At 42.2% G+C, this 27,571-nt stretch overlaps 1 protein-coding gene across 23 annotated transcripts in view; it reads left to right on the top strand.

Annotated features, from left to right (window-relative positions):
* CADPS (calcium dependent secretion activator) overlaps positions 1–27,571 on the top strand; it is a 624,105-nt gene that overhangs the window by 323,962 nt on the left and 272,572 nt on the right. For all 23 annotated transcript variants that reach the window (XM_077451917.1, XM_077451920.1, XM_077451911.1 and 20 more), the window contains exons 7-9: positions 3,979–4,090; positions 5,314–5,453; positions 12,238–12,304. In XM_077451917.1, coding sequence (XP_077308043.1) covers positions 3,979–4,090; positions 5,314–5,453; positions 12,238–12,304 — 319 coding nt within the window. The remainder of the gene's footprint in view (positions 1–3,978; positions 4,091–5,313; positions 5,454–12,237; positions 12,305–27,571) is intronic.

Here is a 27,571-nt window from a genome sequence, read left to right as displayed (position 1 = left end):
ATCGGCAATGGGCAGTTGTTAAGTGGTTAAAGCTAGATCACTAGCTATATAGGTGAGGTGAATATAGTGGTGTATACTGCAGTCAGGGCACAGACAACAACCACTACACAGCAGCAAGATAGGAAATCAGCCAAAAACGATTGGTGTGTACTGTGTTGAAGGTACACAGAACACCCACTGCTTCAGATGCAAAGTAACACACTACAGGAGGCCGCCTTAAAGGCGGCCTTATATAGTGTGGGGCGTGCACTACACAGCCTGAGCTATGATTGGCCACAGGCAGGATGCCTGTGGCCAATCATGGCTCTCCTCGCTGCCGGCGCTGCGATTGGCCAAGCATGCGGGGTCACAGTGCATGCTTGGCCAATCATCGGGCAGCAATGCACTGCGCCAACGCAGTGCATTGTGGTCCGCGCGCGCGTCACTCGAATTTTGACGCGAACGGCCAAAACGTTCGGAATTCGCCGAACGCACGAACAGCCAATGTTCGAGTCGAACGTACGTTCGACTCGAACACGAAGCTCATCCCTACCTATGACATAGACTTCCAGTGGAAACTACAAGTGACTGTTTCAATACACATTACACAAACATAGCTGATTGATGTCACAATCAGGAAACCCAGTGTGAGAAATCCTATAAAGCCATTGCTGAATTGCATGTAGACAGTAAAAGTTTGCAGGAGACCAGAAGAACCAAGATACAACAAAAGATAAAAAAAATTGTAACAGTATTATATTAAAAAAAGGCAATTGTTTATGATATACAGCACTTTAACAAACTGAATGTCATTCATAATCCATCAAAACTCACTGCCAAGTTTCCAGCCTGATGTTTTTTTAATGCAGTTTGAAGAAATTAAATTTAATGCTGAAAAAAATCCACTTTTGCTTTGATTTTGTTTATAAACTGTCACAATGTAGAACATTTTGTCAGATAGAACACTGTGTCTGTCTGCATACCAGAGGGGATAGAACATACCTGAATAAGAATACCAAGGAAATGACTATGACTTTATGTGGGTCTCCATTGTAATGTACTCTTGCAATGGGGTGGCTGTGTGGCTTTTTAAGAGGTGGACAGAAGATCTCCATTCGTGTTGGTGACGAGGCTTTCTTCAGTCCTATTATACTGTGTTGTATGCCTCTTATGTATTTCTTGTGTTATGAAGGCTGTTCTCTGTTGACTGCAACATGTGATTTGTTAAAGTTGTTAAAGAGCAAAATAATAACAATATATATATATATATATATAAAATAAAATAAAATAATACCAAGGACACAAAAAATGGTAGGGTAATTAATCATTTACCCCTTCTAATCCTTTGGTTCATTGCTTACCTGCCAGGTTAGTGTTTGCACCATTTCTAAACTTCTGCCATTGTTCCATTTTTAAAGAATTCAGCAGTTTGCATTTCAGGAAGACAAGATTTTGAAATTCTGTAGTAGTACTTCTACAGACAGTTTAAGGCCTCATGCACGCAGGACATAAAAATGTAGGCATATGACCTGTTTTTCAGCCTGTAAAGATACCTCGCAGTCTCCCAGGCATATTAGAAGAGGAGCACATAGAGGCTAAACACCCCCCCCCCCCAAAAAAAAATGCACCACCACCACGTTCAAGAGAGGAGCTTTATGGGCAGAAGAAACACTGAACACACCTAAATGTGGCGCATTTAACACTTGAGCATTCATTCATATCTATAGCCAAAATAAATTAATGCTACCCAATAGAGTCAATGGACACCAAAACGCGCCTAAACACGTTTGCAAAATTTGGCTTTAGAAGCGGTTTTTAAACTGCTTTTTTCCTGCCAGGAGCAAAGGCACCCAGGGGAGGAAATAAGTGCCCTGTGTGCATGAGGCCTAAAGCTCATCTCCAGTCAAAATCTTTTTTTTTTTTTTTTGGGTATTGGATAGAGTTGGGAAGGGTTAAAATATCTGTCTGGTTTTCCATCGATGGGATTTTTCTGTCATAATTCAGATGTTTTCTTACAACAGAGATTTATTTTCTCTTCCTGCTCTTCTTCACACCTGTCAGAGAGGGCAAGTGAGAGGAAATCCCCCTAGTCAGGACATAGACAGCGATAAAATCCTGACAGAGGTTTTAATGCTTCCTCATTATCAACATAAATGTTGTCCACTGACAGATAGGATTTCCCCTAAACTTAAGGCCTGACAGGAAGTGAAGAAAGATGTCCCAGATGGGAGCACAGATAGCAAAAAAAAAAAGTTGAATTTCTACCTGTTCTATGTTGCCCCCCCCCCCCCCAAAAAAAAAATAGGTTTTGCCTGGAGTAGGGTTTAAAGTAGTAAAGTAAGTCCACTATACTCACCTTCCCTCCAGCAATGTGATGTCTTTGAACTCACTTGCAAATGCCCGGTCTTCTTCCTTGTTTGGTATCTATGGCAATTTTGATTGGCTGGCCAGGAATAACTTAACTCCCATGCCTACATTTATGAGTTAATTCACCCTGGTTCCAAGGCATAGTGAAATTGCCCACTGGTACGTTCTAAATGATTTTGTAAGCTAGCAGGTAAGAAGTATTTATTGCAGAAGAAGTCAGTAAATCTGCCACAACACTTTTCTGGTGGTAGTTTACTTTAAAACCACCTGCTTTTCAAGTCAGGCAAGCCTTTGCATCAGTTTTGGTACCAGTACTGACACGTGCGGCAGATTCAGGTACATCCTACTCCCACAACTTTTGAAATCTATCTCTATGGCTGTCCGTTTGCAGATTAGGAAACTGGTGGTATTTTAAACAAACTCTAAGCTGGCATTCAGAGGGACATCAGTGCTCAGATGTGACAAGTTCTCACAGAGTGCATATGGTTGCTAGGACACTGGTGACTGCTGGCTTCCTAGCAACCAGTGATTCATCCCTGGCCCCATTCAGCTGCTGACCAGGAGATTTCCTAGCCAAAAGATTAATATAAACAAAGGGTCCGTGAATACTGGTGACCTCATTATCCAAATATGGTAACCCATATTTGGCCAATGTTAGGTAACACTGGACCTGATTAGGAACTAGTCTCTCACATCAGACTCCACCCACCCAACTCCATAACCAGAATGTTTGCTATGCACTGTCATTTAAAAGCACGGACCTGATGGGGAACTGATCTTTTAGTTCCCCATCAGGCTTCACCCACTACATTACAATACTCCTTGGCCATGTGCCCACCTGCGCTACAGAGGCTCGAGCTCAGTAAAGCTAAGCTGCATTGAGGAGAGAGTCTGTCAGAGTGTTTGGTATGCACACTCCAGTTTCAGTGCCGCCACCTTCTAAGACAGATTTATGTACCTCTTTCCAACAGATACATGAATTTGTTTTAAACACCAACAATTTTGATGTGGACGTGCAAGGGAATTCCAACAATTTTTATGAATACCCCCAGTATGTCTCTTCTGCAACGAAAAACCTTCATGATAACTTTTTCTTTTTAAGACAAAGTTTTGTTTTGTTAACACTAGTTCAAGGGAAAAGGGTTTCCATAATAGATTTTGCTAAGGAATTCTGCTTTAATCCCACCTCTGGAAATTTTTAGAGGGCACTTAAAGTTTAAAGAGAACCTGTGCTTTGCCCATGATGGGTGGGAGCAGGTGACTTATCACCCTTTCTCCCACAGGATTGAGGATTGGTCACTCAGACCCCCAGCCTAAATTATATTCTGTTTTTTCAACCACTGTTAATGAAGCTTTGAATACCCACATAAATACTAGTTACTAGAAATTGGTTAATAAAGAATATGAGTTGTGCTACTGCTGATCTGCAACATCTTGCACCTACAAGATCTTAGCAGCAAACTACCATCCCAGACATCTGTCTCACATTAACTAGAGAGACAATTAACACATTTCTTGTCACTGAGTTGTAGCACATTTTTGTGCTATATTGTCGTTTTTTTATTTAACCCATTGTCTGATTTGCATAGCATAGAGTTGCATGTTGACTACTGTTTATTTGTTGTTTTGCAGCTGGGGGACACAGGGGGACTTTAGCACCACACATGCGCTGCCTGCTGTCAAGGTCAAGCTTTTTACAGAGAGCACTGGAGTGCTGGCGCTGGAGGATAAGGAACTTGGACGGGTAAGGAATATATCAACGTAACAATGTTACACAAAATTTCTAAGATAGAAAATAGTTATACATTTTAGCATCAAGATTTTTAGCCAAAATGACATACCCTTGACACTCAAATGGTAAAGTCTTACTCAAATATTGGGCCAAGTAGAAATGGGTGGAGCTGCGAGGGGTGGCCAGTAATGGGGTCCCAGGATATCCTCAGTCAAAAGGGAGCTGAGTTGGGGGAACTTCCCATCCTTTGTTCCCGCTAGCTTGTCTCATTCCTCGTGAGCTATTTTGTGGTTGGTATGGCTGAGTTATGGCGACTAGCGGGGTACAAGGTCCTTGTAGATTAGTATGGGACACAAATGTACAATGTAGGAACCCATCCGTGGGACAGTTCAGCTCCCAGTAGTTGATATGGTTGTGTCTGCATTTGTTGTCTTCAAGTCAGTGGTTGTTGCGGCTGGAGGATTTTACAGTTTGTTAAAGTGATTGTAAAGGCTATTTTTTTTCCTATAAAAATAGTAAACATGTTATACTTACCTGCTCTGTTGCAGTAGATTTGCACAAAGCAGCCTTCACCCTCCTTTTCTCAGATTTCTCTTCTGTTATCCTGACTCATCCCTCCTGTTCAGTGCCCCCATAGATAGCAGCTTGCTATGGGGTCACCCAAGCCAAGTCACAGCTTCCTGTGTCCATTCAGACACAGAGTCCTGATCCCACCCCCTCTCTCCCCTGATTGGCTAGCTGACTTTGATTGACAGCAGCGGGTGCCAATAGCGCCACTGCTGTGTCTCAGCCAATCAGGAAGGAGAATCGTAGATGGCTGAAACACTCGTGGGCATCTCTGGACAGAGAGGGACATCAGGTAAGTATTAGGGGGGCTAAGGAGGGCTGCTGCATAGAATGCATTAAGATAAAAAAACCTTATGCCTTTACAACCCCTTTAATAAGCCCGCTATAACCTTTTAACTCTAACTTGTTGTGTGTTTTTGGTGTGGTTAAGGGGGTAGTGATGGTCTGAGCAGAAGGGAAACCAGCTATCTTTATTGCCCTAGTCATTTATGAGTTGTATGCAGGCAGCGCCCTTATTGTTAATTGAAGTCTAAACCTCAGGGCTGCAGGCAAGAGTGCTAATCACTGAAGGGCATGCAACACTTTTTTTTTCTCATTCCTGTAGACTCACCCGCTCTTTCTTCCAACGGATTGTCTGTTGTTTTTTTCTGTTTCTGTGTATATTTTAGGTCGTCCTACACCCAACACCCAACAGTCCCAAACAATCAGAGTGGCACAAAATGGCAGTGTCCAAAAACTGCCCTGATCATGATCTTAAAATAAAGTTAGCAGTTCGAATGGATAAACCACAAAACATGAAACATTGTGGGTAAGTACTCAACAAATTGTGAAGAGTTACTCAATAAATCATGTCTCATGTCCATTTATCGTGATTCTATATTATCTTCTCTGTAGTTGTTGATTCCATGCAGACAGTACTAGACTATAAAAATATTTTCTGCTTTACGTGTAGAATTATTTATTCTGCTCTTATATAGGTGCTGCCGAAAACTGATGACATGAATAAGGCGTGATTGTGAAGAGTTAAATATTTTTTCTTTGAGAAGATAAATACACTGTAAATTTTTTCTTCGGCTGCTTGTGTTTGCTAAGTGTAATCCCATTTTTACCAAAATACCCCCCTCCCCTTCAAAAAAAGAAAAAAAACAAATTTTTAAGATAGTCTACGATATTGTGTTGGGTCGCATTCATAGGCATCTTGGGCTGCAGGTTGAACACCCGTAGTCTAGAAAATTATGGAGTATAACCATTCTGCCATGCCTCCTGAGAACTTGGACACTGCTGGGACACAAAAAATGATCACATTGTTATCTCTCTTAGAACACCAGCAATTAGATATCCTGAGCCACATGTGAATAAGCCCTTAAGCCTAGTACAACAGTGCTGAACGAAAAATCCTGAAAGCTCAGGAGGAGCCGCTGTATTAACTATCCAATGCGATCTCCCTTGCCATGCTATTGTGTTCTGACAGGGGGACAGACCCCCGCCAGAAGACTCTGGTCAGCGGTTTCAGCCATTGGCTGAGAGTGCTGATCGGGAGCTGATTGCAGACCTTTTTCGGTCATGCACTTTGGACAGAATGCCCGGTTTCTTTTGGACCGACTGCATTACACACTGGCCAAATGATGGCAGGTTTTCTATTAAACCGGCCGTTGCCGCCCGCCATGCAGCCCCTTGTGTATTACGCTTTAGAATGTCTTATTTTGCTGGACAATGAAGGTCATATGGGGTAGATATGAACATTAGCAGGCAGGGAAATTTTAGCTAAAGATAACAGAAGTTGGTCTGTCTTATACAGAAGATATAATAACATGTATTTGAACATGTAGCTGAACCCCTAAGACTGAGAACAACCTGTGCATGCAGGGTTTATAGACTCACCCTTTGAGGCATCACCTTTGTGGCAGTGCCTTGCACTGAAATACCAGGATGCAGAGAACAGTGCTGATGTAATTACATAGCTGTTGGACTGCCCATCACAGGAGAGGAACTGAAAAGGACCCTATACCACCTTACATGACTGGTGTTCTGTCAGATTTGATGACCCATCAGAATAAGCAACGGAAGTGAGGTTTCTTTTTACACCCAACCAAGTCTTGCATTTCACCAGTGGCGGCCGGTGGAAATTTTTGGTGGGGAAACAGTATGCCAAACCCCCCCCCCCCCTCGGTCTGTAGCACTTACCCCATCACCGGCGGCTTCCCCTGCTTGGCGGCGGCATCCCATTCTCCTGCTTTCCATGGGTCATCACGGCTGCGGTGGCTTCTGTTTCCTCCCCCCTCCTCGGCGGCCAATCGGCAGTCATCTCTTTTCGGCCAAGCGGAAAACGTATTGAGGATCAGTGTTTCAACAGCGAATCTTCATTCGCTGTTGTAACACACCTGGGTGGGATCAGAGTGCATTCTCTGTGACTCGAACCTACAATATTTTGAAGCCTATTAGAGCCTCTGGCTCTAATCAGGTGCTTAAAAAAAGCGTTGCCGCTGTAATTCATGCAGCCGGTGCCCTGAAAGGGACCAGAAGCATGAACAGGGGGTGGCCATGGTGCCTGTGGATAGATTCATACTATGCATGAATCTAAGCATTGCATATGGCGTGGAGAGAGGAGGCGGTGCCTGGGCACCCCTAATGGACAGGCCGCCACTGAATTTCACACTTATTTTTATCAGTAAGTAAGCTTATATAGTAAAATACAGTATTTGGAATTCCGTGACACTATTTTCATGTTGAATTTTAAACACAGCGACAAGCCTGCTGATCTCATAGGTTTGCTAATCTGGCAGAACACGGCTGCTTTTAAAATTCAACATCAAAACAGTCTGACGGATTTCAGAATACTGTATTTCACTATATAAGCTCAGTTTGCTGGTAAAAATAAGTGTGAAATGCAAGACTTGGGTGGGTGTAAAAAGATGTCTGCTGCCGCCTTCTTATTGCAGGCTTATTACCCTTTTACACTGGAGCAGTGCAGGCGTTAGCGTTAAAGCGTCGCTAGTTTTAGCGGCACTTTAAGGCTGTTATAGCGGCAGTTGTCGGGGCGCTTTTAACCCCCCAGAAGGTGTTAAAAAGGGGTTAAAAGTGGCCAGTTAGTGCTGCTTTCACATCGCTTTTAAGGCGCTTTGAAAGCGTTGCCCATTAATTTCAATGGGTAGGAATACCATTCCTGCACTGCCCCAAAGATGCTGCTTGCAGCATCTTACTGCAGCCGAGTGTGGGGTGTACCAAGATGACCATCATGGTGTAGTGACGAACGTCACTTCTGTTACCTAATCTGATGGGTCACTGATTCTGATGGAACACTGGCCTAGGAAAAGGTGAGTATAAAAAAAAAAAATAGGACAAAATACAGCCAGGGGGTGCTGGGGAACCCAGCGACTGCTAGGTCTGCTTTGAACCTCTGGGTTTTTCATATGGTATGTTTTGTATGCATGTTATTATTTAGCATTATGGAAGCTGTGTTTTTATTGGAGCCACACAGAACATTCAACAAACAGCAAAAACACTAATATTTCTTACTTCTTATAGCACTAGAGCACTGAGATATGAGCTCTTTTATAGCCTCATCACCGTAGCCCTCGATTACTCTTTTACAGCTGCAGTTATATTGGTCCACAGGGGATCACTTGCGTGGCCTTTCCACCATTAAAGTGTTTGTAAAGTCACATTGTGACTTTACTGGTATGCCCTCTGGTTTATACAGTTAACTACAGTCTGTGTGTTTTCTCTAAAATGACAAGGCTATGGCTGCATGCTAGAACTGCGCAATTAAAGTGAAAGAATCGAGATCGCGATTCTACCCCCCTCCCGATCTTAAAAAAGCATTTCCTCGATTCAGTGCAAAGAGTTCTCTGCTCAAGCCGACAGCTGTCAAAAAACCCCAAAAAACAGGCAGCCTGCAAACTTTCTCACAACATCGCTTATGCAGAGATAAACGGAAAAATTGTATCTTTACCAGGGTGGATTTGATTTAAATCAAGTTTATTTAAATCACTAGTACTTCATAAATCATAATTTTTAAAAAGCAGCTGTCATCTCTGTCCCGCGGTGGCTCCTCCTTTGACCCGCTTTTGACTCACTGACAGTCTCATTCACTTTAATGGGACAGTTGGTGATGCGGCAGTGACACAACAAGGTGAGGGACATGGCGGCAGCAGGCGACTGGATGCCTGGTAACAGGCGCTGCCATGATGGATCTGAAATGACAGGTGCTCATTAATTGTAAGGACTTATTCTTGCTGATAGTTAGAATCTTCAATATTTGCAAACAAAATTAAGGTTTTCTATTTAGAATAATAAGCTGTCAGGTTAGTAAAACCGCAATATCAGAACCGATTCAATCATACAGTTTGTAGTATACATAGATTTGCAATGGGATATAGAAATATTCCTGAACTTTGTTTTGTCTCATGGTTACTGTGAATTTGTGTGAATGCATCAATGCAGTACATGTTATCTCAGCTTGCAGAGCTTGGAATAATTGAATAGGTTTACCAAAAATGTAAATATTGCAGAATATACAGCCTCATGCTACATAACTAAGTTTCATTTCATGCTGAATAAACTAAATTACCAATATATCTTAAATAGAAAACTATCTCTGGATAAATTTGTACTCCAAAAGCATGTTATTAAAAAAAATACGATTGAAATAAAAAAAATACGATTGAAATCAAAAAAATCCAATGGAAATTAAAAAAATCTGGTTTTGAGATTTTTTATTTTTTTTTAAATCTTTGGTTTTTATCCAACCTGATCTTCTGTTCTTTTAGATCAAAGGAATGAACTTCTGTTTGTAAATGAGGTCAATTTAACCACTTAAACCACTTAGAGACTAAACCTTTTTTTTGACACTTGTTGCTTACAAGTTAAAATCAGTATTTTTTACTAGAAAATTACTTAGAACCCCTAAACATTATATATATATATATATATATATATATATATATATATATATATATATATATATATATATATATACAATATTGTGTGTCACACTGTATTTGCGCAGAGGTCTTTTTTTTTTTTTGAAAACTGACAGTTTTATTAATTGCAAAAAGAAAAACAAGAGGGGAACAGAAACAAGAGGGGGTCAACAAAAAGAGGGGAAAAAGGAATAAAAAGGAGAACAAAGCATTTCCAATAAAGAGCACAGGATGATGCATAGTACAATAATAAACACAACATCAGATTGTCAGTTAAACCAGCATCCCGAGTAGGGGTAAGAGTAGGTGGCGGTTCGTAAAGTTTATGACCCCTGAGATCCTAATGAGCTACTATAGAGTAAAAAGGCCGCAATAGCGGATCTCCTGTGACAGGTCACTTCAACAAATAGCAATAGGAGCCGCAGAGGTCTTTTAAACGCAAATTCTTTTGGAAAAAATACACTTTAATGAATTAAAAAACAAACAAACAGTAAAGTTAGCCCAATTTTTTTGGTTAATGTGAAAGATGATGTTACGCCACGAGACTGGTTATCTTTATTCTAAGCAAAAAAATTGTGATTCTCATTTTCGCCAGAATCTTGCAGCTCTACTGCATGCACACTGGGCTTAAAAAAATCATCATGGCAGAAAAAAAAATGCTCATCTACAGCATTTTTTGTACATAGTTTGGATGAGTTTAGGAGAGTTTTGCATTTTATCTGCCAGAAAGCATCAATCAGAAACACAAACTGGAAGGTTTTTTTTTTCCTGCCTCTAATCATTGAGCTTAAAATATGCCTGTAATCGTCCTAATGTACATGGACACATAGGATAACATTGTAGTCAAAAACTGTTTAAGAGCCCTTTCACACTGTGCCACCTAGGGAGTCAGCGGTAAAGCAGCGCTATTTTTAGCTTTACCGCCATTTTAGAGGCGATAGCGGGGTGGTTTTAAACCCCCGCTAGTGGCCAAAAGGGGGTTAAATCTGCCTGCAAAACGCCGCCACAGCAGCGTTTTGCCGGCGGTATAGCAGTACTGCCCCATTGACTTCAATGGGGAGGAGTGGTGAATTCATCTGCTGGCAGAACTTTTTCTGACACCCTGCCAGCGCAACGCTCCAGTGTGAAAGCCCTTAGGCTTTCACACTGTAGTGAATGGAGCAGCTGTTTTAGGGCAGTTTGCAGGCGCTATTTTTAACGCTATAGCACCTGCAAAACGCCCCCAGTGTGAAAGGGTTCTAAACCAGAGGCGATACAAGTATTTTCTGTGCATACTGCAGCAGAATAGCGGCGCGAGGGGCGCGGAGGGGGAGAGACTCAGAGCAGAGAGCGGGATGACGAAGACACATAAACTGACCACGGTATCGTGGCTCAGCAGCCATGATTACCATGTTTAGCTCACACAGGGTGACACAGGAACAGGCAGGATCAACCAGGTATATTACAACATAGAAAGAGACAAATTGCATGGCACAAGCATTGTGCTATAGACCATATCTTAAAGGAACAGGATCTTTTTTTTTTTTTTTTTTTTTTTAGGGTTACAACCACATAAATAATAAGAAAGTATTTTCTTTTTTTTCATTGAATACATGGGGTTTTCTGATTGAATGAGTTGGAACGACAGGCAATCAAGACATGATCTCCATCTCATTCGGTTGGAGGAGACCTAGTATTCATTAGAAAACAAGGCTTTCTCTGAATGGTGGAAGTGCCAAGCAAGCAATCCCCTGTGGTCACTATGCATTGGGGCAGCCATTTTGCAATGGACCCAGAAGACTGCTGCTGACACTGTAGTAGCGGCGGCTACTTCAGTGATCAGTCAGGTATGGGATATGCACACTTACAATGGTCCAAGCTTTTTAAACCTTCCAGGTGTTAATATTACAGCACTCAATAATGTCAGATATTATGTCATATTGTGGTTTGCTTGATATAAAATGTGTCGAGCTCAGTTTGTACATTATTCCCATTTTAGTTCCTGTAGAGCCTGCAGAAAAGTTCATCCCTGAGCTCAGCATTCAGTTCATTCTTTGCTGCTCTGCAGGATCATTTACCAGACGTGAAATGGACCAGTCTGTAGGCATCTCTCTAAGAGCAATGGGCATTGTGTATCTAAACAGATGAGACTCTGTCCTCCTGTCCTTCATAGGAAATTATATTATTAAATCAATCAAACTATTTCCAGACAAACCAGAGCAAAATAGAAAATAAAAAACAAAATAGATATATATATTAAAAAGTATAGATACTGCAATGTGTATAAGGTAGCTGCACCCAGCAACGGAGATCAATATTTAAATTTGCTGTGAAAAAAGGATTTTTGGCTTACCAGTATTATAATTTTTTGGGCCACCTACAGGTCCTCTTTAGGTCATTAAAGTGGTAGAGGGGCTCAAACTGTGGTGTGAAGACATAAAACCCACCTTGGTAATTGTTCCCGAATCAATGGGTATTGTAGCCTTTTAGGTCGAGCTAATGCCGTAACAGCTACAGCTCTTTATTATTATTGTTTTGTGTTTTACAGAACCTGGAAACAGCTAATGACTTTTTCTCATTCCTGATAAGCTCTGTAAAAATTCTCTGTTGGTCTTATTACAAGTAATCATCAGACACCTTCCAGCAATTAATTTGCACTTGTTAATGTGTTATCTCTCAATTGTTCCCTAGGTATTTATGGGCAATTGGGAAAAATGTGTGGAAAAGATGGAAAAAACGCTTTTTTGTCTTGGTCCAGGTAATGTATGCATTTTGAATATTTTAAAAATACTTTTACAGCTACTGAAATGTGTGTGTTATTATAATGTGTGACTGATCTATGTCACATAAATGTAAATAATAAAATAAAAATCTTTGGTGTAAGGATATCATACCGATGCAATAATAAAAATAAAAAAAATAACCAAACCAAAATAAAGATTCAATATTATCTATACAATAGGCAGCCTTAAAAAATTACACTCGCCTGCTCGCAATTTGCGAGGGAATTTTGGGGGGCGAGGAAGGGCTGCCTGAGAGCGAGGGGGGAGCGAGCACTGCCAGCCAGCGGGTTGTATGGGAGTCCTTTTCCCAGTTCCCGAGGAGGGGAAGAGAGAGCCGGCTGGACGATCAAAGTGCAAGGGACATCACTAGTGGCTTTCATTTCAATAGCCAAGTGTTCCTCACACTCGTTGTCACACACAGCCCCGCCCCCTGGTCCCAGGGAATTTGATAGACAGATCACCCATCCAACCCAGGATGAGTGATGTGTATCAAGGGGGCGGGGCTGTATGGGAAGCGGAGCTGCGAGAATACACAGCAAATCAAAGCTGTTCCAGTAATGTGCCCCGGCTTTCTTATGATCTGGCCAGCAATGCTCTTCTGCTCCCCTGCATGATGGATACGGCCAGGCTGCATTGGTGGACATGGGTGAGACTACATTGGTGGACACGGGTGAGACTGCATTGGTGGACACGGGTGAGACTGCATTGGTGGACATGGGTGAGACTGCATTGGTGGACACGGGTGAGGCTGCATTGGTGGACACAGGTGAGGCTGCATTGGTGGACACAGGTGAGACTGCATTGGTGGACAAGGGTGAGAATGCATTGGTGGACATGGGTGATACTGCATTGGTGGACACGGGTGAGAATGCATTGGTGGACATAGGTGAAGCTGCATTGGTGGACACAGGTGAGGCTGCATTGGTGGACAAGGGTGAGGCTGCATTGGTGGACACAGGTGAGGCTGCATTGGTGGACACGGATGAGACTGCATTGGTGGACACGGATGAGACTGCATTGGTGGACAAGGGTGAGGCTGCACTGTTGGACACGGGTGAGGCTGCATCAGTGGACAAGGGTGTGGCTGCATTGGTGGACACGGGTGAGGCTGCATTGGTGGACAAGGGTGAGGCTGTATTGGTGGACATGGGTGAGGCTGCATTGGTGAACACAGGTGAGGCTGCATTGGTACACATGGGCGAGGCTGCATTGATGGATACGGGTGAGGCTGCATTGATGAGCTTGGATAAAGTTGCTTAATTCTGCATAAAAAATTTAACGGTAATTTCATGAGTTAATTTATGAGGGCATGTTTAGGGGTGGAATTAGGGGCGGGACAGGGTTGGGTTGGGCAACTGGTGGCGAGTAACCCTTGAGGCCTGGTTAGTAGCGCAAGACTTGAAGTTTTTAACCCTGCCATACGTGTCAATTACATACCATGAAAGTGCTCAAGAATTGTAATCACAATATAGATTAAGTAATTCTAACCTTTAGAGGAATATCAATGCTTATTCCATTGGTACGGACACAGAAATCTTCGAACAAGAACATGAGAAAACACTTTGTAACCTACTGCTCCTTGGGTTGATTTACTAAAACTGGAGAGTGCAAAATCTGGTGCAGCTCTGCATACAAACCAATGAGCTTCCAGGTTTTATTGTCAAATCTTAATTGAACAAGTTGAAGTTAGAAGCTGATTGGCTACCATGCACAGCTGCACCGGATTTTGCACTCCAGTTTAAGTAAATCAGCCCCATTATGTGTGTTTATTTGACTGCAAAGACTTAAAACTAAAAGCAAAACTTTGTTTTTGTCATCTGTGTCCCATTGGGAAGATTTCCCTTGGCTTTCTATCCCATAGCCAAAACAAAAAGTCAGAGGAATCCTGTCCAAAGTGAAGGAATCCTTGGTTGTCAAGAGGAACTAGTGTTTCCATTTCCATTTCCTTTTATGGCGTCAACCCAAAATTTGGGATTTTGTTTTACTTTCACTCTTGATAATAATGGCAAACATTAGAGATGGTGAATCCCCCTAATGGGGGACATATACAGCTAATAAGACCAGACAGGTGTGCATATCCTTCTCTACACAAAACAAACAAAAACTTTTTTTCTTAACTTATACTTTAATTATTAAAGAATTAAAAAATGACGGGTTCTAATTCTTCAACACTGTGTCTTCAACTAAAAAAAGAAAAGTTTTGTCTGAACACACACTTCAACCATATTCCTACCACCGTTTTGTAAAAAAAAAAAAAAAAAATGACAAGAAGGTGGAAGTCTATTTCTTGAACGTCGTTTATAAACATCACTCCAGAAAAAAGTTTTAGACAGGGAGTGGGCCTGTTACATTTCTGAGATTGACTTGTCATTAGGCAGCTCAGATCTCAGACTAAAGACACAGAGCCAAGCCAAGTGGCTCTGTGCCTTGTAATCTGTGCCATCGCTGTCATGACCAATCACAGTGATCACAGATGTAAATAGTGCTACTTTTTACATTGATAAACCCACTTTTTCTCCTCTGCCACCGATCTTCTTCCTACTTCCTTTGGCAGTGATCTCCTGGGATCCTGAGTGAGTCTACTGACCACCAAAGAAAGGACACACTGAATGACAAGCTGAGGCATGTTGAACACCACCTAGCAACAAGGTTGGGCACAGGGGGGACATATGGACCTAAAAGGGGGCAAATTAACCACCAGGGCTATGTGGGGAAATCCCACTGACCACCACTCACTCACTCACTACTGATCACCAACTAAGGGGGCACACATAACAAAAAAGCACAATTTGATGTGGTAGGTAGCCCATTCAAATGAAATTACTCCTATACCACAATGCATGCTGACGTGCGAAAAATGTGCATCAGTGTGCGAGCATGACTGCACTGCAACTGTTTGAAGCTATGATAAAACTAGGGTGCACTGCACTTTGGTGTGCATTTTTTATGTTTTTAACTATTGTAATAAAGACTTTAGGTTTTTGACTGCTATGTTGTATATACCCGTTGAGACATATTTAAAGTCACGTTATATAGTTATACGTTATACTAGTCTTCCACTCAAGGTTTAGTGAGAGAAAGTGGTTACAATTTTCTATTTATCAGGGATGGTGCCATAATGGGAATTTAGGGGACAGATCCATCCACGCTTATTGAATCTATCTTAAAACTAATCTACGTCAGTTTTTTTCCAAAATGTTTGGTCTTTTTTTCTTTAAATAGTATACATGAAAAAACTTCAGTGGTTATTAAATACCACCAAAAGAAATCTCTATCTGTCTGAAAAAAAAATGATATAAAATGGATTTGGGTACAGTGTTACATGAGCAAGTAATTGTCAGTCAATCTATCACAGTACAGAAAAGTGAAAATCGGTATGGTAATGAAGGGGTATATACAGGCTAGTACTCAAGTGGTTAAAAATTATAGAGGCTGCCACTGCCTTCTAAAAATGGTAATGACCTGGCTGCCAGGCAGATCTTTAATAATTTCTGAATCTCTGTTCTAGAGCAAGAGTCTCCAAACTTTCTGAACAAAGGGCCAGTTTACTGTCCTTCAGACTTTAGGGGGGCCGTACTGTGGCCAGTGGGAGTAGAAAATGTTTCAGCATCAGTGGGAGTGGGCAATGTCAATGGGCTTGTTTGTCAGTTGGAATACAAAGATTGGTCCTGTAGGAAGGGAAAGGTGCCCTTACATTGGTATTAGTGGGGTGATTAGAGCCCCATCGTTGGTGTCAGTGGGAAGAATAGTGCTCCACTGTTGGTGTCAGTGGGAAGAATCGTGCCCCATCATTGGTATTAGTGGGAGGAATGGTGCCCAATTGTATATTTATCAGTGGAAAGAATTATGCTCCATTGTTGGTATCAGTGGAAAGAATAATGCCCAGTTGGTCAGTTGGAATAAAAAGATTGGTCCTGTAGGAGGGGAAAGGTGCCCTAACATTGGTATTAGTGGGGTGATTATAGCCCCATCGCTGGTGTCAGTGGGAGGAATAGTGCCCCATTGTTGGTATCAGTGGGAAGAATAGTGCCCCATCGTTGGTATTAGTGGGAGGAATAGTGCCAAGTTGTATATTTATCAGTTGAAAGAATTATGCTCCATTGTTGGTGTCAGTGGAAAGAATAATGCCCAGTTGGTCAGTTGGAATACAAAGATTGGTCCTGTAGGAGGGGAAAGGTTCCCTAACATTGGTATTAGTAGGGTGAGTGGTGCCCCATCATTGGTGTCAGTGGGAGGAATAGTGCCCCATTGTTGGTGTCAGTGGGAAGAATACTGCCCCATTGTTGGTGTCAGTGAGAGGAATAGTGCCCCATTGTTGGTATTAGTGGGAGGAATAGTGCCCAGTTGTATATTTATCAGTGGAAAGAATTATGCTCCATTGTTGGTGTCAGTGGAAAGAATAATGCCCAGTTGGTCAGTTGGAATACAAAGATTGGTCCTGTAGGAGGTGAAAGGTTCCCTAACATTGGTATTAGTAGGGTGAGTGGTGCCCCATCGTTGGTGTCAGGGGGAGGAATAGTGCCCCATTGTTGGTGTCAGTGGGAAGAATACTGCCCAATTGTTGGTGTCAGTGAGAGGAATAGTGCCCCATTGTTGGTGTCAGTGGGAAGAATACTGCCCCACTGTTGGTATTAGTGGGAGGAATTGTGCCCCACTGTTGGTATTAGTGGGAGGAATAGTGCCCCCATCCCCCCCATTGGTGCCAGTGGAGTCAGTGACTCAGAAATCATTGATGCCATTAGATCAGCATGGTTCAATAAATAGGTGCAGCGTTAGGTCATATCAGCAGGTTAGATCAGCATGACAGCCAGGAAACTGGCATTTTGAGAAGCAAAATTACTCTTTTTCTTAGACAAATTTTATAAGAAACTTTGTTTTGTGGCCCGCTCAAAGTCCTCTGCTATTCACAGACTGAAAATATGACACAATGGCTGACTGCACCGTATGTGAGATGTAAACATTGGCTAGCCCCTCAGCAAGAGGGCATGTAAATGTGTCAGGCTTCAGTCCGGGATGTAGAAAAGCAGGCCCAGACTATTCTCCTGTGCGCAGGCTGTTGGCAGTCTGTATCCCCCAGTGGTTGTACACAAATGGCTGTAAAAAAGAGCAGAATCGAGTGTTCTCAGTCAGAATGAAATGCCTGCCACCACACAACTGTGCAGCTGTAGATACATCAGATGAAGTAAAAATAACGCTTCTCTTTTTGTATCAGTGACCTCGCTAACATAAATCATTCAATCTGCCAGTATTTCTGACATATCGCTGTCACAAGGAGGCCTTGTTATGACAGGCAGGGCCTAGAGCCCACTGTTGCCGAGGCTGTCAGCTTTCTAGTGCCAAAAATATAACTGTTTGTTTTTTTATGCGCTTCTGTGGGTGTGGGGGTCACTTTGAGACACCTGAGTTCTATCATTGACACTTGCCACGGGCCACCGTCTGCCAGCGTATCCATACATCTGTAATGTAATGGCCTTTCTTAGAGGGGCCCTCATGGCATTCTGCTTCTGTCCATGACGAGGTCACGTGGCCACCATCGCACATTAAAATACAAAAAATGTAGGAGATGTGTTGAAAACGGACATTTATTTGATGTTACAACTCTTAAAAAGTGTTCTCATAGATGTGACAGTGCAGCATTATATAAGCCCAGAGACAAATACTTTATTTAAATATTCACTCATGACAATTCCCATTCAGACTGACTCAGAGGCTGCAACTTACAGACTGTTTTTATATACTCACCCTGGCTTCCATCTTGTGCAGTTGGCTTGCTACTGTAGATACACTATATTGTTAAAAGTATTGGGACACATGCAACGCTGTATCCTGGCCTAGGCCGATAAGGCCCAGGCCTAGGGCAGCACTTTGCAGAGGGGCAGCACGCAAAGAGTTCCTGCCGGCTTGCACTACACTGTAGATGAGGGGGGGGGGGGGGTGTCAGTTGGCACAGCTCAAGGAATACTATCAAATTCTGGAGGAATCCTATGGTTCTGGTTGAGAATGACTGCTGTACAGTATGGTGATAACAGGATCCTACTGTAGAAAGCAAGGGATCACTTGCTTTGCTTCCTTAATGCAGCTGCATGATGCAGTTTTAGCCAAAAGGAAGGTCCAGTGTTGAGCTAATTAGCTTGCTCTGCATCACTTCACCAAATCTTTAAAAAAAAAAAAAAACTGCATGGGCTGTGCCAAGGCATTAGTCATGTGACCAGTATCAGAGACAGTGCAGAACACAGGAGCAATAAGACAGATTGAACATGAGTTTAAATTAGTGTAATAGCAATGTACAAAGAGCAACAATGTGCAGTTATGCATGGCAGGGCCATTGATAAGGCAGTACAATCAGTCCTGTCGTACTGGGCCCAGGCACTATCAGATAAACAGGGGGCCTAGGTTTCATTTCTGCCTAAATTAATTTTACTGGACCACACTCTCACTCCTACTTGCTTACCAGGGCTTATATTACATTTCCCTAGTGGGAGCAGAAGAAGGACTTTTTTCATTTTCAGGGTGTAGGTGAATATAGAGTCGGTGCTGCTTTTCCGTGGCACCCGGGGGGGCTGTGGGGTGTAGGCATGGTTGGGGGGCCAAGTAAGGCGGGTTGTATGCGACCCCATGATTTCTAACAACATCCCTGATTTGGCACCAATCAGAAATATGAAATGCTTAAAGTGAACATAATTGAGGGCAAAGTAACAGGTTCCCTTGGTAGTGCATCCCCTACACTGCTGCTGTTTACCTTCAATGTACTCCCCCATTGCCTGTTTATGGTCAGTGTACCCAGAAAGAGCCCTCACGGCGCTAAAGACCTTCCCCCTTCCCCATGTGACAGATTTACCTCTCGGGAGCAAAGAGAGAGAGTCGTATTCTCTTGCATACTGTATACATGTACAGTACATTTCCCTTTCATATTTATGGGAAATACTAAATATACTTTTAAAGTGTTTTAAAGTCACTTTTTCAAAATGTCTGCAATAATAACCTGAAGATTGAACATAATTATCATTAGTACATGTTATTTACTGATTAAACGTGTTTATTTTTCCATGTGTAAGGGTAGGGAGTGTGTTACAATAGGCAGATAACTCCTCCTCCATATGTGCCCCATTAACTCGTTGGGCACCAAGTGTAGGTCACAGAGCGGGCCTACCCAGGGTGGAAACTTCAGGGCTACGCCAGGCAACAAACAGGATATTTATTATAGTATGGGGGTTAAACCTTGCCCGAAGGCGTGCTCATTAATGTCAGGACCAGTCAATCAACTAATTCAGAGATGAGCCACTTGTGTTTAATGTTATATGCAGCTTCTCCAAAAAGTGTTTTATGTTGCATTAGGGGGGTGTTGTGCTCCACCAGTCAGCGTACCTCTGCTACCCCACTCCCAGTAAATGAGTGGGGTCCCGCTGAGCACATAGCGCAGACCTCATACGTGCTTAACCTAACTCTTGTTCCTCCATACCTAGTGATCAGGCCATGAATCTCAGTAGCGCTAATGCACTCCCAGTGACTGACAGAGACGGACTAGGGAAAGCCATAACACAGGGCCCCCTTGCTACCTGGAGAACCTGTCACCTTACCAGGTACCACGCCCATGACTGGGATGACTGGTTGCAGTTTAACCTCTTATTGTTGTAGTGTTACCAAAACCCTTAGTGTGCTGCTGTACACTCAAACCCTTTTATGACCGCCAGGACCCCACATGCACCCCTTGAGTAACTTAGGATCAGGCTTTATGCATTTAAACAACTTTTACTGAAAGTTCGGCATGGCAAACATAACAATGCAAAACGTCCTTTCCCCAACTAACTGTAATGCCCACGATCAGACTTTCCGACAACAAAACCATGGAATTTTGTTCAAAGGATGTTGGCTCCAACTTGTCTTGCATACACACGGTCACACAATGTCGGCCAACAATTGCGAACATGGTTACGTACAAGACATACGTGATATCTCCATTAAGAACGCTAGTTTTACAAGACCGAGTGCTTCCGGCTCGCCTTTGATTCCGAGCATGTGTGAACTTTTGTGCGATGGACTATTGTACACATGATTGGAAAGTCCAACAACAAAGTTTTGTTGGCGGAAAATTTGAGAACCTGCTAGCCAACATTTGTTGTCGGAAAGTCCGCCAACAAATGTTCGATGGAGCTTACACTCGGTCTGACTTTCAGCCAACAAACTCACATCCAAAATTTCCCTTTGTAAAGTGTACGTGGCATAACAGTGGCTGTCCCAGCATACCTGCATAGTAAAGTCCATAGCTGCTACGACTCGATTGGAGAAGTTCACATATTGGGTGTATACCGAAAGTTCAGTGCTCCGTAGACAAACTAAAAGTTTAGGCAAGTCCTGCAAGGTCTCTTGTGCCTTATATATGTCACAGGATAGGAGGCTGGACCCAAAAAAAGCCAGCGAACGTGAGCAGAGGATGCGAAGCAGAATTAAACCCCCCATCTAAGTCTGGGTAGCCACACTAGTCTGGCCAGAATGAACACAGTAGGCAACCTGCCTATACATCATGTGTAGGCAGGTGCCTACTGTGTTCATGTGTTCCTTTATATATTGCTTTATGTTTTAGGATCGATGTGTAAAAGAACACATGGAAAAATTAGCACGTTTAATCCTAAATGCATGTCAATAATATGATATCTGAGCGCAGAATGAACTGTAATGTATACATAGTGCATGCCACATTACTATATATTCCAATTGTTTTGTAGTAAAACATTTGTCCAGCAGGTGACAGCAGCAACACACTGATTTTGAAATCGTCCCTTCTAAGCAGAAGCAGATCTGTCTGATCTTTAGCCAAGTTTATATTTGTCATAAATTGGAACCCTTCTTTCCATAATCCTGTATTCCTACTAAATAACACCTTTCTATTAAAGTCCTTCTTCAAAAAAGGATTTTCTTAGGCTTTAAAATTGCATTCAAAATGCGCATTTCAGAACTACAGGAGCCACAAAATTGCATTGTAGACAATCTATTGGCAGAAAAAAAAATTTTACGTAAAAAAACAACTTTTGCATATTTGCTCCTCTGTTTTAGAACAAATATGTGTTTCCTGGTGTATATACTGTATATAGTATAGATTTAAATATACGCCCGCAAACAGTGCCTGCTTACCATCTATCTTCAGCTCCAACCTTTTTTGTTTCCCTAGAATGTAGTAACACTTCTGGGCTGCTGTAAGAGGGCTTTTTGCAAATGTAACCACTTCAACTCCAGAAGGTTTTACCCCCTTCCTGACCAGGCCATTTTTTGCAATACGGCACTGCATTACTTTAACTGACAATTACGCGGTTGCACGACGCTGTACCCAAATAAAATTGATGTTCTTCCCCCCCCCCCCCCACACAAATCTAGCTTTCTTTTGGCGATATTTGATCACCTCTGCGGTTTTATTTTTTGTGCTATAAACAAAAAAGACTGACAATTTTGAAAAAAAAACAGTATTTTTTACTTTCTGCTATAAAACATACCCAATAAAAAAAAAATTTTAATCAAATTTCTTCATCAATTTAGGCCAGTATGTATTCTGCTACATATTTTTGGTAAAATAAATCCCAATAAGCGCTTATTGATTGGTTTGTATGAAAGTTATAGCGTCTACAAACTATGGGATAGATTTAGGGACTTTTTTTTTTTACTAGTAATGGCAGCGATCAGCGATTTTTAGCGGGACACATCTGACACTAAGTGACACTTTTTGGGGACCAGTGACACCAATGCAGTGATCAGTGCTAATAAAAATGCACTGTCACTGTATAAATGACACTGGCAGGGAAGGGGTTAACATCAGGGGCAATCAACAGGTTAAATGTGTTTCCTATGAGTGCTTTCTAACTGTGGGGGATGTGCTTTGACTAAAAGAAAACAGAGATCCATGTTTCTGCTTAGCAGAAACACCAGATCTCAATTTTCCCCTCTCGCAGAACGGTGGTCTGCCTTGTTTACATAGGCAGACTGCCGTTCTGAATCCCGTGTAAACAATCAGGGAATTCCGGCCAGAAAAAGACCGATGAGAGCTTTTCATCGGAAAATGCGACCGTGTGTATGCTCCATCGGAATTTAGCTGTCCGAATTCCCGCCAGCCAAAAATTAATAGCATGTTCTCAATTTTCCAGACGGAAAAACTTTCTATCAGTAATTCCGATCGTGTGTATGCAATTCCGACATGCCAAAAATCACACGTGCTCAGATTCAACTACGAGACAGAAGCTATTGGCTACTGGCTGTTGAACTTCCTTTTTCTAGTCGCGCCGTACGTGTTGTACGTCACCGCGTTATAAACGATCGGAATTTGATGTGACCGTGTGTAGGCAAGAAAGCTTGAGCCGAATTCCATCGGAATTCCGTCGGGAAAACCATCAGAGCCTTTTCCGACGAGAATTCCGATCGTGTGTACGCGGCATCAGATTAGTTTGTGTCAATAGTGAAAATATCTTAGGCACATCCTCAAACACCCCCAACAGGTCATGTTTTTAGGATTTTTTTCACCTTGCAGAGGTGCTTTAAATCAATGTAAATGGCTTAATGTTTATGATAGCTATTTTATCTAAGGGAAAATCCCAAAATATGACCTGTTGGGGGTACTTGAGGGCCAGGTCTCATCTGTGCAGTGTGTTTTTGGTACGCTGTCTTTTACGCACATTACCATTGAACTTTATAGAACATGTATATTAATGCAAGGATCAAAAATGTAGCATGCAGGACTTTTTTTTTAATGCACAGTGTGAATGAGAAGACAGACGAGTCAGAGTTACAACTTGTGGTTAGCGATAGGATTGTGTGGAAGGTGAGAAAACAACATGATGTTGCAGTGCCTTGGTATCAGCAGAGCAGAGTGTAATCCAGCCCACATTGGCTCAAATACTAACGCCACACTAATAGATGGAGGTAAAGGACTCTTTGTTGACAGTCTATGGCTGTCTTGAAGCAAGAGATATGGACTAGGCCAGTGATGGCAAACCTTGGCACCCCAGATGTTTCGGAACTACATTTCCCATGATGCTCAGGCACTCTGCAGTGTGGGGGTGAATCATGGGAAATGTAGTTCCAAAACATTTGGGGTGCCAAGGCTCACCATCACTGGACTAGGCTCTTGTACCACAACCAGAAGGGAGGATAGTGGGGGAAGCACAAGCACTGTTGCTGATGCAGGCACTTAAGGCATTGGTCCACAAGAAATCAAATAGCAAATGGAACAGTGCAGATGAAAAGCACTGTATATAAAACCCAAACAACACCAGTTATTCCTCATGTTCATCTTCAGAGTAGTATTGAGTACCATAGAGGACAGAGTCTCAGTAGTCACAAGTGGGACCAAGACCCTGCCATAGGGAGGGCAAGCCATTTCCTACAACGCAGAGGCCCCTATAGTGTTGTTCTGTGAACGTATACAAGGACTGAGTTTGCTGATTTGAAAGCTGCTCTGAGAACATTATCACTGGTAGAACTGTTCAAGGAAGCTATTGATAAATTGTACAGTGCACAACTGTGCTTCCATGTACATCCTCTGTGCCTGGTCATGTGATCTTTTTTTGACCCAACCAAGCTTTTGGGGTGCATTTTCTTTGTAACTTCTCTGTACAGCTCTGCCCATAATGCTCTGCCTTATTGTGAGTTCATTGTGGTCCATAAGTGTATGGGGGGCATTAAAGGGAGTAGTGGTAAAAGGGGTAAGCACTAATGGGATATCCATCAAGAGTTGAAGATGCAGAAAGGGGATGCTCATCAAGAGGAAGGCCACAGTAAGTGGAACCCAGAAAGAGGATATATAGTTGAGTGCAGCAAGGAAGGACCCCATACTGACAGCAAGAACCTGCTACCAGGGATATGCAATTAGCGGACCTCCAGCTGTTGCAGAACTACAATTCCCATGAGGCATTGCAAGACTCTGACAGCCACAAGCATGACACCCAGAGGCAGAGGCATGATGGGACTTGTAGTTTTGCAACAGCTGGAGGTCCGCTAATTGCATATCCCTGTGCTATACCATAAAGTTGAAGATACTGTACAATTGTTAAGAAATTCTACATTTAGAGAGGTTTGTTCAACATACACATTTAAATAGGAATAATCAAAATACGTTCTCAGTTTTAGCGATCGAGAGGCTGTAGAATTTGTTGTTTTATTGGTGCCAAATAGGAATGAGGAGGTCAAGGTAATTGGACTTGGAGGTATCACAAGGATTCCAACAAAGACCTGGCTTCTCCCACAAAGACTGTACAAAACTGAGAAGAATGGGGCCACACGAAAGACGGTGCGTCAATGCCAGTCTGAGAATGAACCAATCTCACACATACCTGCTTTTCAGCAGAAAAGGCACAAAGTAGATGCACCACACACCCTCCCTCAGCAGAAGAGTGGAACTTCATCATCAGAAAGTGACAAGTGTTACTGGCTCTGTTGACATATCTCCTGACAACAGTTCATCACCCTGAGCTGACACATGTGAAGGTGTAACATCAAATGAGGAAAACAAAAGACTGGAATATCAAGTATTATTACAAAACAGTGCAAATTCGAGACTGGGCAAGATCCCCGGAAAATTCTGCACTGTTTAAGAATCACTAAGGACCATTTGACAGGCTATACCAAAGTCTAAGGAGATACTGACAAAGATTGTAGAGATATATGAAATAAACAAGGGAATTGACATAATGGGTGACAGCAGCATTTATTTTATGTTAAAGTTAAACTTGCATTTTGCAAGTAGCATACCGTAAGTCCCATTTTTGTGCCAGTGTGGTCTTTACAGCATACCACCAAACTGGGCAAAAGAAGGGTGGCCTGGTGATTTGATTGGCAGTAGATGTGTCTTACCATACCTCTCAGATACTGTACATTTATTATAGAATGATTCCAACAGCTAGTATGAGAATAATGTATAAATATCATTATCTAAATAAATAAGAAAAGAAAAAGAACAAAAACCTTGTATATTGCAGCTTACAAGTCGTTAGGTGTAGTGACTACATTACTCTTCATTTTTAGGATTTTCCCCGTTATTTTCCCCTGCCAGTAACATACTTATTGTCCTAGGTTGAAAATGCTCACTCATGTGCAGGTAGGGAGTAACAGCTTTTTCACTCTAGTAATGGGATTATGGAATAGAGAACCACAGAAAAATGGTGCATTTGAGGTGCCCTCATATATACACTATATTACCAAAAGTATTGTGACACCTGTCTTTTTCACGCACATGAACTTTAATGACATCCCTGTCTTAGTCCGTAGGGTTCAATATTGAGTTGGCCCACTCTTTGCAGCTATAGCAGCTTTAACTTTTCTGGGAAGGCCGTCCACAAGGTTTAGGAGTGTGTCTATGGGAATGTTTGACCATTCTTCCAGAAGTGCATTTGTGAGGTCAGACACTGATGTGTACGGAAAGGCCTGGCTCGCAATCTCCGCTGTAATTCATCCCAAAGGTGTTCTATTAGGTTGAGATCAGGTCTCTGTGCAGGCCAGTCAAGTTGCTCCACTCCAAACTCGCTAATTCATGTCTTCATGGACCTTGCTTTTTGTACTGGTCCAAATCATTTGGTGGAGGGGGGATTACGGTTTGGAGTTGTTTTTCAGGGGTTGGGCTTGGCCCCTTAGTTCCAGTGAAGGGAACTCTTAAGTCGTCAGCATACCAAGACATTTTGGACAATTTCTTGCACCCAACTTTGTGGGACTAGGTTGGAGATGGCCCCTTCCTATTCCAACATGACCGTGCACCAATGTACAAAAAAGGTCCATAAAGACATGGATGAGCTAGTTTAGGGTGGAGGAACTTGACTGGCCTGCACAGAGTCCTCACCTCAACCCAATAGAACAACTTTGGGATGAATCAGAACAGAGACTGCAAGTCAGGCCTTCTCATCCACATCAGTGCCTGAATTCACAAATGCGCTTCTGGTAGAATGGTCAAACATTCCCATAGACACACTCCTAAACATTGTGGACATCCTTCCCTGAAGAGTTTAAGCTGTTATAGCTGCAAAGGGTGGGCCAACTCAATATTGAACCCTATGGACTAAGAAATATATATATATATATATATATATATATATATATATATATATATAGCACTAATCCAGCAATAATTAACAATTAACATACTTACATAAGTCAAAATAGGCATGTGCAGAAACAGATGACAGTCCCAAGGTGATAAATACATCTTCATCCATCCTTCATCAGATGTACTTACCAAAGTGAATGGGCTCTTTCTACCAGAGAAAAGAGTCAAAATTTGCTTATGTATCCGTATGGTCCCCGTCAGCATCAGCTTGTAATGCTCGACCATAAAGCAAAGAGAGAGCCAAAATAGGCTCCTAATATAAAACCGCAATACGTTATTTCATAAAAATGCACTAATTACTCACAATGGTAAATGTATAAGTGCTGGTCCAGGGACCCAAATCGGGTGCTTCCTGGAATGGAGGTGCGTGATGACGTCACAAGTATTTCCTCACATCTGACGTCGTCTTTGGCAAGATATAAAATAACAACTTAAAGTATATGCCACTACAATTTTCAATATTTTTGAATCTGTCACTTTCCTTAAAATAATACCTGGTAATCCTGCTATGAAGGTTCTTGTTCAGGCACTTCCTGTTATAGGGTGACTTTGATCTGTCCCGGTCTTTTAATTTTTCTTCTGTGTTGACACCCTTTTACATAGGCTTCCAATGGAGACAAGCTATTTACTATTTACTAGTTATTTAAACACCAGTTACGCAGGCATGGTCTACTATTTTCACCATAAGGAAACCCAACCTGAAAAAGCCATGCAGCCAAGCTGGAGTGCATGTATACAGAACATAACTGCAAAGAGACCTAAAAATAACACTTATGCCCGGTACACACGGTCGGACTTTCCCACGGAAAATGTACGATCGGACTGTGTTGAACGAAATTCTGATTGTGTGTGGGCTCCATCAGACTTTTTCCGTCGGAATTTCGTACACACAAAGTTTGAGATCTGGATCAAAAATTTTCCGACAACAAAATCTGATCGTTTAAATTCCGATCGTGTGTATACAATTCCGACGCACAAAGTGCCACGCATGCTCAGAATAAATTATGAGACGAAAGCTATTGGCTACTGGCCTCTTTATAGTCCCATCGTATGTGATTTACGTCACCTCGGATTTTCCGACAACTTTGTGCGACCGTGTGTAAGACAAGTTTGGGCCAAAATCCGTCAGAAAAAATCCAACGGATTTTGTCGTTGGAATGTCCGACCG

The sequence above is a fragment of the Lithobates pipiens genome, unplaced genomic scaffold, assembly GCF_037356315.1.
Source record: "Lithobates pipiens isolate NorthernLeopardFrog02 unplaced genomic scaffold, aLitPip1_a1.2 Scaffold_23, whole genome shotgun sequence".
Taxonomy (NCBI): Eukaryota; Metazoa; Chordata; class Amphibia; order Anura; family Ranidae; genus Lithobates; species Lithobates pipiens.
The sequence above is the reverse complement of the archived record's forward strand: the minus strand, read 5'-3'. Positions and strand labels throughout refer to the sequence as shown.